General features: G+C 42.5%; 1 protein-coding gene across 1 annotated transcript in view; it reads right to left on the bottom strand.

The window, feature by feature from the left end:
- LOC102450348 (interferon-induced GTP-binding protein Mx2-like) overlaps positions 1 to 13,173 on the bottom strand; it is a 33,240-nt gene extending 20,067 nt beyond the window's left edge. Inside the window, exons 1-4 of the mRNA XM_075912149.2 lie at positions 13,032 to 13,173; positions 10,758 to 11,213; positions 7,866 to 8,058; positions 3,556 to 3,693 (exon numbers count right to left, since the gene is read on the bottom strand). Coding sequence (XP_075768264.2) covers positions 3,556 to 3,693; positions 7,866 to 8,058; positions 10,758 to 11,159 — 733 coding nt within the window. The 5' untranslated portion in view covers positions 11,160 to 11,213; positions 13,032 to 13,173. The remainder of the gene's footprint in view (positions 1 to 3,555; positions 3,694 to 7,865; positions 8,059 to 10,757; positions 11,214 to 13,031) is intronic.
- Between the last annotated feature and the right edge of the window lie 236 nt (positions 13,174 to 13,409).

The following is a 13,409-nucleotide window of genomic DNA, read 5'->3' as shown; positions in this document are numbered from 1 at the left end:
GGTCACAGAAGCCTGCAAGTACATTTGACTGGTTTATCAATTAAATGCAACATCATTTTATAGCTGTTGATTGCTGCAGTTTCTTTGAAAAAGTTATTTGGTAAACAACTCATGAGAAACCTTCAGAAGCATGATTCGCTTATTTCACTTGCATGTCACTTACCTTGCTTCCTGACCAGGTTTTTTGTAAATTATTTCTTGAAAACCTTGGAGAATAGATGTACACTGTGATGCTGTGTGAAAGGAAGATGGCAGTGTGTATCACAGTTACCACGGAGTACAAAATATATGGTAATTTTGTAAAATGTATCATATAAAGTAGTAATAGAAAAGAGTTAGACTGCTGTTTTTATGCATGTATCATATTCAGTGCTGTTGGTAGGGGATGTGGGACCTAGGACAACCCCTCAAACCCTACGGCTATGTCTACACTCACAGCTTCTTGCGCAAGTATGGCCGTTCTTGTGCAAGAATCCGCAGAGCGTCCACACTGCCCGCCCGTTCCTGTGCAAGGAAATTTACGGTACCACGTGGTAAGAGAGGGCTTCTTGCGCAAGAGCTAAGCTCTTTTTTAACAGGTGCAAGCCCTCTTTCGCAGGAGTTCTTGTGGAAGAGGGCAGTGTGAACGCTCGGCAGGGATTTCTTGCGCAAGAGAGCCCTATGGCTAAAATGGCAATCAGAGCTTTCTTGCGCAAGAGAGCATCCACACTGCCATGGGAGCTCTTGCGCAAAAGCACAGCGCGCACATGGCAGTGTGGACATTTTCTTGCATAAGACTTCTTGCACAAGAACCCTTGTGCAAGATGTTCTTGCGCAAGAAGCCGCCAGTGTAGACATAGCCTACCTGTTCCTACCCCATCTCACCTCTTCTTGCACTTGCTCCACCCCTCCCACCAAGCCCCCACCACACCTTTTCCTCTCCCAAGGGATGCCAGGAGCCACAGGAGTCTGAGGGGCTGGGGACAGGTTGCTTGCTGTTGCTGGTGCCTGTTTCTGTCCCTTGCCACTCTGGACTCTGCATCCCTCAAAGTGTGGGGTTCCCCAAAGCACAAGGGCTGGGGGTGGTTGCACCAGTCAGCCCTAGGGATGGGATGGCTCCGCAGGGGCGGATATAGGGCAGGGTGAGCAGGGCGGCCGCCCCGGGCTCCTCGCTTCAAGAAGCCCCACGCATGCGCCGTGGCGCCACCGTGCATGCACCATGTCAAAGAGGGGCCCCGCAAAATTGTGCTCCCCTGGGTCCCGCAAAATCGTCATCTGCCCCTGTGGCTCCGATCATGTTTGTTTTAGAAATACATAGCAGAAATACCACTTCAATCTCAAACATGTGTTGTGTTCCTGCATAGCCCCTGCCAGTCAGATTTTGATCAGGGCTAACAGTCCTTGTGTTGAATGACTTATTGAAGGTCTCAACTTAGACACCCAGTGTGCCCCTCCTTGAGCTATTTCAGAGGGCTGAGCAATGGCTGACAAGAGACTCAGCAAGATGTGACCTAAGAATCCATCTTTCTGCCGGCAACTTTCTAGGTACATGGGCTGAAAGTATAAAAAAAGAGAATGGGACTCACTTTGTCTTCATTCCTGGTTCACCCCTCTGGACTGTTTTCTAGAAAAGCAGCTTTGAACAAGGGACTGATGATCCCCAACTTGTTTGTGGCTCAGAGAGACTTTGTAAATTAGCAGACGTATTTTTGCTCTGATCCTGACATACAGACTCTAAAAGATCAGTTGTGTGTGTTCCGTTTAATCTTGTACTAACTCACTTTGCTAAAGATTTATTGATATAAAAGAAATCTAAAACTAAAGGACTGACATGTGTGTGATATTTGGTAAAATGCTAAAGTGTGTAATTTTACCTGTTGTGCATGTTTGACCCTTTGGCATTAGAAGAACCTTATGTATGGTGAATCTGGTTTTCAGTAACCTTTCATAGAATCATAGAATCATAGAATAATAGGACTGGAAGGGACCTTGAGAGGTCATCGAGTCCAGCCCCCCGCCCTCAAGGCAGGATCAAGCTCCGTCTACACCATCCCTGACAGATGTCTATCTAACCTGTTCTTAAATATCTCCAGAGAGGGAGATTCCACCACCTCCCTTGGCAATTTATTCCAATATTTGACCACCCTGACAGTTAGGAATTTTTTCCTAATGTCCAATCTAAACCTCCCCTGCTGCACTTTAAGCCCATTACTCCTTGTCCTGTCCTCAGAAACCAAGAGGAACAAATTTTCGCCTTCCTCCTTGTGACACCCTTTTAGATATTTGAAAACCGCTATCATGTCCCCCCTTAATCTTCTTTTTTCCAAACTAAACAAGCCCAGTTCATGAAGCCTGGCTTCATAGGTCATGTTCTCTAGACCTTTAATCATTCTTGTCGCTCTTCTCTGTACCCTTTCCAATTTCTCCACATCTTTCTTGAAATGTGGCGCCCAGAACTGGACACAGTACTCCAGCTGAGGCCTAACTAGTGCAGAGTAGAGCGGCAGAATGACTTCACGAGTTTTGCTTACAACACACCTGTTGATACAACCTAGAATCATATTTGCTTTTTTTGCAACAGCATCACACTGTTGGCTCATATTCAACTTGTGGTCCACTATGACCCCTAGATCCCTTTCCGCCATGCTCCTTCCTAGACAGTTGCTTCCCATCTTGTATGTATGGAACTGATTGTTCCTTCCTAAGTGGAGCACTTTGCATTTCTCTTTATTAAACCTCATCCTGTTTACCTCTGACCATTTCTCTAACTTGCTAAGGTCATTTTGAATTATGTCCCTATCCTCCAAAGAAGTTGCAACCCCACCCAGTTTGGTATCATCTGCAAACTTAATAAGCATACTCTCTATCCCAATATCTACATCATTGATGAAATGATGTAGACCATAAAATCCTGTTGTCTGGGTGGAGTGCCAGAGGCTGGAATGCCTAAGGAAACAATGGGTTTGGCTTTTTATTCATCACTAAGGTGACACAGGAACCCACCACTGTTCCTGGCATGGTGAATTTTAATGACAGAATAACCTCCATTTTGGAGTGCCCCTGCCCTGTTGCTTAGTAGCCTGTGCTGAGCTAGCGTTCATAGCTATGACCCACCTACGCAGTGACTCATACCTAAAACCAAGAACAATGTATGTAAGTATGCAAGGTAAAACAAGGACAATGAAACCTTTTGCTTCAGAACATAAGCTGGTATCTCTCCTATCCCTGAGAGCTGTTCTCACCCATCATGGAACACAACTAGCTAGCTGCATGCATTTTTTTTTTAGTCTTCCCTAAGAATCCTGATATTGCCCAAGTACAAGATGATAACTCAGATACTCTATGGCCTGAGCTGGCCTGAAAAGTCCTGGAGCAAATAACTTCTGCTGTAAAAATGCAGCAGTGCCATTGAGTTCAGCTGAATTGTGAGTTATTCCAGCTGTGAATGTGGCTTCCTGGGCAGTTATGGTCAGGGGTTAATCTGGGACATGTTATTCTGGCTAACAGAAGGGAATAAAGGATGAAAGAGGAGGATCTGATTAATTTTATCAGAATGCAAGAAATAGTGCTGCTTACCTTTTCTTATTTCTTTTTCAACCACTGAAGGATCATGGAGTTCTTCATTTATATCCTGGTAACTAATTGTCCCTTTCCATTCCTGCTGAGGAGCCAATTTTTTCAGTTTGAGCTCTAAGGGGCATCTGGTAACAATACCTAAAGTTGTCCATAAAGAGAGTTCATCCTATTAACAATTGTCCTTGTTACTTTGAATGGATACAGTAGACAGCGCAAACCACAGAATGTAGCTTTTCCTACTGCCAGCTGAAAAATGGCCAAAGGTTTTCAGTGTGTTCGCAGAGCTTACACACCATGGAATAACTGAGAGCTCGGCATAGGCAGGGCAATGAGTAAAACTATCATCCTGATGGTATGTATGCAGCATTGGGCAGTGACCATGTTTAAAGTACTGTACTTTGTTTCACGAGATCTTGCATTTGTTTGAGAGCTATTTCATACAGTTAACATGGGGATTGGAAACCAGGTATATACATCTGAACAGAGAGGAATCATTTAAGGCATGTGAACCCTAGATGTTTTATTCCTTGAATAGACATTTTATGTATCAGGCACCCACTATAGAATTGTACTCTGATCCTGCTCTAGAATAGGGAAGTGATTGTGTTGTATAGGATTGCTTAAACAATCTGGTAAGGTATTTCTATCGGTATGAGGAGTGATTTCTTTAGAACTCTATTAGGTTTGAATACATTTTAAAGCCAGAAAGGACCATTATGACCATCTAGTCTGAGTTCCTACATAACACAGGCCATAGAACTGCACCCTGTGACTCCTGCCTCAGGCCAGTACTGCATCCTGTCATGCTAGTGCATATGATTTAGAAAAACATCCAGCCCTGATTTTTTTTAAATAGAATCCTCTTGGTTTTGGGTCTGTTAATCTTCATGGGTCTTTCCCATAGGAAATAGCAGCTGAACTTGATAGGTACAAATAGAGGTGTGATTTCCACTTTGGCCTAACTCACACCCAGGAGGTGTGAAGGTGAAGCAAAGGCATGGCAAAGCTGTTCTAGAGTTCTGTGGTTTACCAGCCTTGTCTCTGGCAGATCTTCTGTTCTTAGAGTAAAGTGGCTCAGAAAAACATATTTTGCCAGGCTGTGACATAGAGCATTTCAATGCTCATGTCTCCTGTTTAGACACTAGCTTCAGCATATGCTGAGAGAGAAGGTCTTTTGAATGCCTAAACTGCTGCCAGGATCATAAGAGCTATAGGCAAGTGTCCTATAGTGCCAGCAAAGGCTCCATATTGTGCTTCTGTACCAAACAACTGGAGGATAGCTAATGTGACACATTTTTTTAAAAAAGGACTCCTGAGGTGACTCTGGCAATTACAGGCTGGTAAACCTGACTCAGTACCAGGAAAACCAGTTGAAATTACATCGAAGAATAATATTGTCAGACAGATTAACATAGTTTGTTGAGGAAGTGTTGACATTGTTTCTCTAAAGGGAAATCACTCCTCATCACTATTAACAATTTTTTGAAGGGAATCAATAATCACTTTGACAAGGGGCATTTAGAGGACATAGTGTATTTAGATTTTCAGAAAGCCTCTGACAAGGTCCCTCATGAAAGGCTCTTAAGCAAAGTAAGTTGTCATGGGGTAAGAGGGAAGGTCCTCTCAAGGACTGGTAATTGGCTAAAAGATAGGAAACAAATGGTAGGAATAAGTGGTCAGTTTTCAGAATGGAGAGAGGTAAGCAATAGTGTACCACCAGGGGTCTGTACTAGGACTATACAGCATGCATGGGTAGTGAGTGAAGGCAGCGCTAGGGGAGGGAAGCACCACAGAGAGGGTGGGTGGGCAGGGCCTACAGAAGGCATTCTAGCAGTGGAGTGTGGGTGGGGCCATGTCTGGCAGTTTGGGAAGTTTCCCCGACCTGTGATACCTGCTGCCTTGTCAACATATTCATAAGTCATCTGCAAAAAGAAGTAAACAGTGAGATTGCTCAAAAAAGTTAAGTCCACAACAAACTGAAGAGCTTCAAAAGGATCTCACAAAACAGGGTTACTCAACAAAATGGCAGCTGAAATTCAATTTTGATATGGACTTTGGAAAACAATCAATCAATCTCAACTATACATGTACAATAATGAAATCTAAACCAGGGATTTGGAGCAATCACATTTTTTAATTGCTCTGCTCCAGCTCCGCTCCGGCAGCAATAGTGACTGCTCCAGCTCCGCTCTGACTCCACTCCGACTCAAATTAATTTTTAACTATAAAAATATGTGTTGTGTTGTAGCGTTAGTACATGCTATCGCTGTTCTACGACATTAATTGTTGGGAAATAACGAGGCTACACGTTACAAGGTTGAAGATAAACACATACTTATCTAACTAATCTATGTGAGTACATACTCGCCTAACCTTGGCACAAAAGTGGACGCAATCTGCAATGTTGCCGGATGTCTGATAATTATCTGATTCTTTAATAAAACGTATCTCCTAAAAACTTTGTAATTTTGTATCTGTACATTAAATCTTGATTTCGGCCAAAGTGAGAATAACTGTGACTTATTAAGTAAAGTGGTAAAGTAGATGTTAATGTCAATTGTTATACAATCTGAAACTTTTTGGCACATTTAGGATTTTCTTGCTAAAATATCATTCATTTTGGATTGAAAATGAAAAAAAAAAAAAAAAAAAACCTGGAGCAGTAGAGCAGTCAAGATTTTCTGTGCTCCAGCTCTGCTCCAGCTCCCAGCAAAAACCTGCAGCTCCACTGCTCCGCGCTCCAGCTCCGGGCTCCGCTCCAAAGCCCTGATCTAAACTAGCTGTTAACACTCAAGAAAGAACCCCGAGTCATTGTGAATAGTTCTCTAAAAACTCAATGTGCAGCTGCAATCAAAAAAGTGAACAGCGTGTTGGGAATCATTAAGAAAGGACTAGATAAGACAGAAAATATTTTGCCTCTATATAAATTCATAGTACAATGCAGTGTTTCCCAACCAGGGTTCCACAAAACCCTGAGGTTCTGCAGACCATTGTCAGGGGTTCCACGAGAAATTGTGAAATAAATAAAAAATTGTTTTTTTACAATGTAAGCTGACATATAAAACCCCAGCTCTTTACAAATAAATTTTCTTGACAATAATTTAGCAGTAATGGAATTACACTCCCCGCTGTCAACATTTTCTGGCCAAGCAAACATTTTCATAGGTAGGGGTTCCTTGGGATATGAAAAATTATTTTAGGGGTTCCTCCATGGGAAAAAGATTGGGAATCACTGGTATAATGCATGCAGTTATTCATCCCATCTCAAGATATATTGGAAGAGTTCAGAAAAGGTCAACAAAAATTAGGGTTTAGAATGGTTTCTGTATGAGGAGAGATTAAAGACTAGGACTTTTCATTTTAGAAAAGAAGAGACTAAGGGGAGATATGATAGAGGTCTATAAAATCATGACTGGTATGGAGAAAATGAATAAGGAAAAGTTACTTGTTCCTATAACACAAGAACTATTGGTCACCAAGGCTACATCTAGACTGCTTTCTTCTGCTGAAAGAAGATATGCAAATTTGGAGCTAATTTGCATATCTTCCAATCACGTAATTGGAAGTGGTTTTGTCAAAAAAGAAAGCAGTTTACATGTGGTTCTTTTGGGGGAAAAAAACACCCTTTTTCAAAAGAACTCTGCACACCTCATATTTTTTAGGAAAAAGGATTCTTTTGAAAAAGGGTTTCCCCCCCCAAAAGAACCTCATCTGAACTGCTTTCCTTTTAGACAAAACCTCTTCCAATTGTATTATTGGGACAAGATATGCAAATTAGCTCTGAATTTCCATATCATATTTTGGCAGAAGAAAGCAGTCTAGATGTAACCCAAGTGAAATTAATAGATTTAAAACAAACAAAAGGAAGTATCTCTTCATACCACCCACCATCAGCCTGTGGAACTCCTTGTCAGAGGACATTGTGAAGACCAGGACTTTAAACAGGGTTATAAAAAGAACTAGATACATTCCTGGAGGATAGGTCCATCAATGCTTATAAGCCAGGATGGATAGGAATAGAGTTCCTGCTTATGTTGTGAGAAGCTGGGAATGGGTGACAAGGGAAGGATCAGTTGATGATTGCCCCCCGCGGGAATGAACAGAACAGATAACTGGCATTGGCCACTGTTGGAAGACCAGATACTGGGCTAGATGGACCTTTGGTCTGACCCAGTATGGCCGTTCTTATGTACCCCACTTTCAGTGATTCTAAAGTGACATGAATTACAGAATGCCAGATAGAAACACATCATTGCAACTTAGGCAAATGTCAGATTTCCAAGATGAAAAGCCAAAAGGTAAATTCTTACCACTGCCTCTGGGAAGAGCAACTCCAGACAGAGCTTCTAGAACGGAGCTTTTTCCAGAACTCTGGTCTCCAATCACTGCAATTGCTGGCAAGGCCAGGTCCTTTTCTACTCCGAGCGCTCTCAGGGAGTCAATGAGATCGATACAGGGACGGATCTTCTCCTCATATTGGCTGCTCAAGGTGTATTCTGCACTCTGTTAGAATAGCCTTTCATTTAATTTGAGCTCTTATTTCACAGAATCAGGCAGTTATATATTTGTGCCATAAATAGTGTACATCAGCAAGCTATGTACTTCAAACCACAATACCACTAGCTTTGTACTTTGAGCTACCTGCCTTCGGAAGTATTCTTGATATGGTAAGAACATTTGCCATTTCAGCATAATTTAGCTAATTTGCAGCAATGGTTGAAATATCCACTATAAATAATTTAGCAGGTAAGGGAATACATAGGAAAAGCAAGAACACAATACTGTATGTTGTTCAGTTATTTTTGGCAACTGCAGATTTTTATAGTGCATCATAATATGCTAGAACATTTATTGCAATATATATATAGTAAAATAATGATGGTCTTAGTAATAAGAAACCTCAGTACATTATCCCTATTATATTGTTGCTGTGTGCTCTGGAGAAACATAGTTTGCATGTGAGTCAGATAATGCAGAAGAAAAGTGAGAATCTACTGTAATTTCTTTATGGTCTAATAATTTTTGGTTTATGTTGATCCTTGACCTACCTCCTCATGTCCAGGGCAGGATATTGTGCCCAGGGAAAGAATAAATGCACTGGATTATTTTTTTTTTAAATTTAATTACGTAATGTCTGATGCATAAACATAGAAGAACTCCATTTTTATTAAACAAACTGCCTTTTTATTAGAGCTGCTATTCATGGTGCTCTTCAAAATACATCTTAGGGTAAGTCTAGACTGTGTTGCTCTTTTGAGATACTGGAAGTATCCCGAAATAGCAATGCTGTGTCTGTAAAAGCGCTCACTATTTCCTGAACTAGTCAGTGCACTATTCCAGCATCCCTGTAACTCTTAGTCCACGAGGTTTAAGGTATTTGTCGGAATAGTGCTTTATTTTGAAATTTGGTGCTGTGTAAACAGCACCAAATTTCAAAATAAGCTCTTTCGATTTAGCCTTGGAATAAGCTACACTTGGAATAAGCTACACTTGGAATAAGCTACATCTAGATTGCAGGCTTCTTGCGCAAGAAGCTTTTTTCAGAAGATCTCTTCCGAAAAAACTTCTTGCAAAACAGAACATCCACACTGCAAAAGTACCTTGAAAAAGCGATGTGCTTTTTCTAAAGATAGCATCCAGACTGAATGGATGATCTCTTGAAAGAAAGCTTTGATTGCTATAGACAGAATGGCCACCAGAGCACCTGTGCTTTTTCCTCTTCCCTCTTCTTCCAAAAGAATTCCCTTCTCCCCATCCACATGCGCCTTTTTGCAAAAGAGCTCTTTTGCAAAAAGGCTTCTTCCTTGTAGAAAGAGAAATACCAATGCCAGAAAAACTCCTCTGTTCCTTCGATTTACTGTCAAAAGAATGCACTTGTAGTATGGACATAACTCAGGTTTTGTCGGAAAAATGTCTGTTTTTCCGACAAAACTCTGTAGTATAGACGTACCCTAAGTGTCCATAATTGACTGACATCCTGCTGTCTCCTCCAAATTCTTCCTTCTTGCAAATTCTCCAGGTCTCAAGCAGGTTGCTGCATTTATGGTATCCATGTCTCTTTGAGAAAATTAGTATTTTTTTGTTTGTTTGACAGGGCAGGTAGCTTCCTATTTTAATCTAAAATCTGGTATCTGTGTACATAGATAAAAATTTAAATGCACATCTTCCACCCTGAATTAAGAACACTGTTTCAGGAAATAAATATATGGAAATACAAATGCAGAATCGCTATCTTCTATGATAAGTTCGACAATTCTTAACACCAAGGGAATAATATTTGAATCTCCGATCATAACTGCAATGATTATTATCTAATAACCTTACTAGATAACTAGTTTAGAGGTGTAAGCAACTACTTGATTAGCTGATTAAATGCAATTCAACATCCCTGAACTGGTTTATTAATTTTAATGTAAAACCCTCAAATGCATAACACTGAGATTATAAGAACAAACTTAGGAAATATTAAGAGCCTCTGTATCTCTATTGAATGCACTGGAGCTTTATGTGAAAGAACAAAAACCCAAATCCCATGATACATGATCAGAGCTGCCACAGTCAATCTTCTAGAGTTCAGAATAGTGGGTCTAGTGAAGACACATTAGTAGTCCTGCTTCTATGAGGAGTAAGGGAAGTTGAAGGGAGAGTGTGCTCCCTTTGACTTCCTGCAGTGTGGACAGCACCAAAAATCAAGTTCAGATACTTCAGCGTAAGCTATGCAATTAACGTAGCTGAAGCTGTGTATCTTAATTTGACCTTACTCCCTAGTGTATACCAGGGGCGAGATATACATGTCCTAGGGAAAGTTGGAGTTAGGCGGTGGCCCTTTTATTTAATTTGCCTACCTTTGTTTTTTTATACCTGTAGAGGAGATGCAGGTGCAAATCTTAGTAATTACATGACTGAGCGCCTAGCCCCTGATCGTGTTAAGATTTATGCATGTGCTTAAATTTACAAAGTACTATAGGAGTCAAAGGGATTTACACACATGTATAAAGTTAAACATGTGCATAGGTGTTTGCAGGACTGGTGCCTAGACTGGCATGCACAATCACAGAGACAGAATTGTTTTTATCTGTGTCCGCTACTCCAGTGTAGAGAAGTTGAGACCAGATTGCTGAAAATTCAACCCTACGAATCAGCAGCTGAGCACTGAAATGTGAAGCATTAATTTTCACTCATGTGCTAAGTACCTAACTTGCCTTATTCTGTTGCTCTTCAAAGTCATAGGTTCCTCCTTGCTGTTTCATCTTCTCTTGATAGTTCCCAGACTCCACACGTTGGGCTGCTGCTACCTGTTTCTGAAGTGCCTCATTCCTCTCTGGAGGGGCGCTCTGCAGCAAAAGGTGAGGAACTGCAGTAGCTCCTGTGGTTGCTTGCGTTACTGCAAAAGCTTCTTTAGGTTGGATTGGTTGTGATCCCCCCAAAAGTGCTGTTGCCTGTGTTGGCAAAAATGGTGCAACAGCTGCATTTGACTGCATGACTGGGGTGCCAAGGAACACTGGTGATGGTGCCTGCATCGCACGCTGTGACTTTTTACGCGCTACCAGCCTGCGCCTTTGCTTAACAGAGGAAGATACCCAGCTGCCACAGGACTTGTTCATCAACTGTCACTGAAAAGCAAAAAAGTTTGGTCCTGAAATTCTTCTATACTGCTCCTGAAATGAGAGATCGGAGTGAGTGGATTTAGCGCTGTACACAGTTATTACTATTTCAAAGTGAGTCTATTACTGTTGGTGCCAGAGCATTGCTGGAATCAGCTGGAATAGTTCTTTTCCAACCCATGGGTTGGTGTTAGCTTGTACCAGCTGAGGTTCTGACCCCTTATTTTACTTCTGAGGGAATTCACCACCAAAAAATTAAAAATTCTGCACATAGTACAGTTCTGCATATTATACTTGTCAAAACAATATAATCACACCAGTTTAGTGTAGTAATTTATTTCAAAATACCTGTCAGCAGGTGTCTCTCTTCTCATGGAGAGATTCTCCCCCAGCAACAGGAAAGGCGGTAGAGGAGGAGTGCAGGGATCTCCCTGCTTTGTACCCCCATCCCCCATGCAACTCTGCACCACCCCCTGCAAAGGGCAGGTGGGGCAATCCTACATGGTGAGGGGGAACTCATACTGGGGTCCTACACCCCTTTCCTAGTGACCAAAGTGGAATTTGCCAGGCTTGTCCATGTAGAGTGCAGGAGGGTCCTCTGGAAGGAATGTGTGTGTGTGGGGAGGGGGGGGAGGGCTATTGGGCCCTACCTGGAGTGGCGAAGAAGCAATATTTTAGGGAAAATCCCTGCTAGCAGTATGTTGGGGGGGGACACTCAGTCCCTCCCTTGCTTTGGGAGTGTGGGGCGTGTGTCTGTCAGTCTCACCCACAGGCAGGTGCTGAGAGATCCTGGGGAGTTCCTGTGTTATGGTGCTGGATTCTGGGGTTCCCTCAGGGGAGTGTGGGAGGCATGGGGTTCTGTTGGGGCCCTCCCAGGTCAGAGGGTGGGTTCCTGGGGGATTCCCTGTGGATGGATGCAGGGAGAGTATTCCCAGGCAAGTGTGTATTGCATCCATCTGTTCCTTCCTAGGACAGGGGATGCCAGAGTTGGCTGCAGGTTCCCTATGGGAAGGTGTGTGTGTGTGGGGGGGGAGGTGTTGGTCCCTCCCCAGAGTGAAGGGGTGCAGGGTTATCTCATCAGTCCTGCCCCAGGGTAGCCAGGCCTGTGGGGAGTTTCTTATGGGGGGGGGGGAGGAGTCCACAGGACAGCAGGCTCTGGAGCATTTCCTATGGAAATGTAGGGGAGGGGATCATTGCTGGGAGTGAGGGGTGATCTGTCAATCCCTCCTTTTGGGGCAGGAGGATGCAGGATCCAGGGGGCCTTTCATCCCTTCCCAGAGTAGAGGTGCAGCATCTGGGGAAGTCCAAATAGGGTACAGGGGGTCTGTCGGCCCCTCCTTGGGGCAAGGAGGATGGGATATGGGGGTTCTCTTATGCAACTGTGGGGGTGTCTGGAGGGGTCTGTCAATCAGTAAATCTGGAAGTTAACACTATTAATAGTAAGTATAAGTCCCCTACCCTCTGCCCCCCCCCCCAATATAGAAGAAGTCAAGTTACACCTATGTCTAAATCACATCCCCTGTTATACTTCATGCAGCCCCACACAGAAAATGAAAGTCTGGCAGGCACTGCAAGGAAATTTAAGGGCTCACAGCACTGAAAGCTATTGGAGGGTTATCCAGGCTGTCTCTCAAACCTCCTCTAAAAATGCATCATTCTTTAACAATTTAGCACATCGTCATAAAGAGATAGCAAATGTTGTATTTATTTTGTATGTTGTGTCCTTATGCTCGTAGAGAGAGTTAAAATTTCATAGAGAAAAAAAGTTTGGGTTCAGTAATTTATTTATTCCTCTCATTTCAGATTTCCTTGCAGCATCTGCCAACCGACCCACATTCAGATATGAAGAGATACAAACGTTTAAATACTTACTGAAAAGAGGAGACAGAAAAATTCTGACCTGCTTCATCCTCAGTCCAAGGAAACTAATACAGATTATCTTTGTTCTATGCTTTGTACTGTGGGTAGAGCTGGTGATGACAGAAAACAGGAGAAATGAAACTAACTCAAAGCATCCTGCAGGTGGCATTGCTGTGAATTGATTTCATGGTGTGTTTCGTTTTTCTTCTTTTACACTTGTCACTGACGCCAACCACATTCTCAGACAGTAATCAGGGGAAACAAAACTAACTTGCAAGAGCATTCTTAGCATCGCTGTAAATTAGTTTAATAATGGAATGTATTGTCTTTCTCTGCCATGGCTTTCCAGGGATAAGTGATACGTGTTTCCAGAATCCATGTTGCATTAAC

The sequence above is a fragment of the Pelodiscus sinensis genome, chromosome 1, assembly GCF_052426305.1.
Source record: "Pelodiscus sinensis isolate ZL-2025 chromosome 1, ASM5242630v1, whole genome shotgun sequence".
Lineage (NCBI taxonomy): Eukaryota > Metazoa > Chordata > Testudines > Trionychidae > Pelodiscus > Pelodiscus sinensis.
This window is presented reverse-complemented; position numbering and strand designations above follow the sequence as displayed.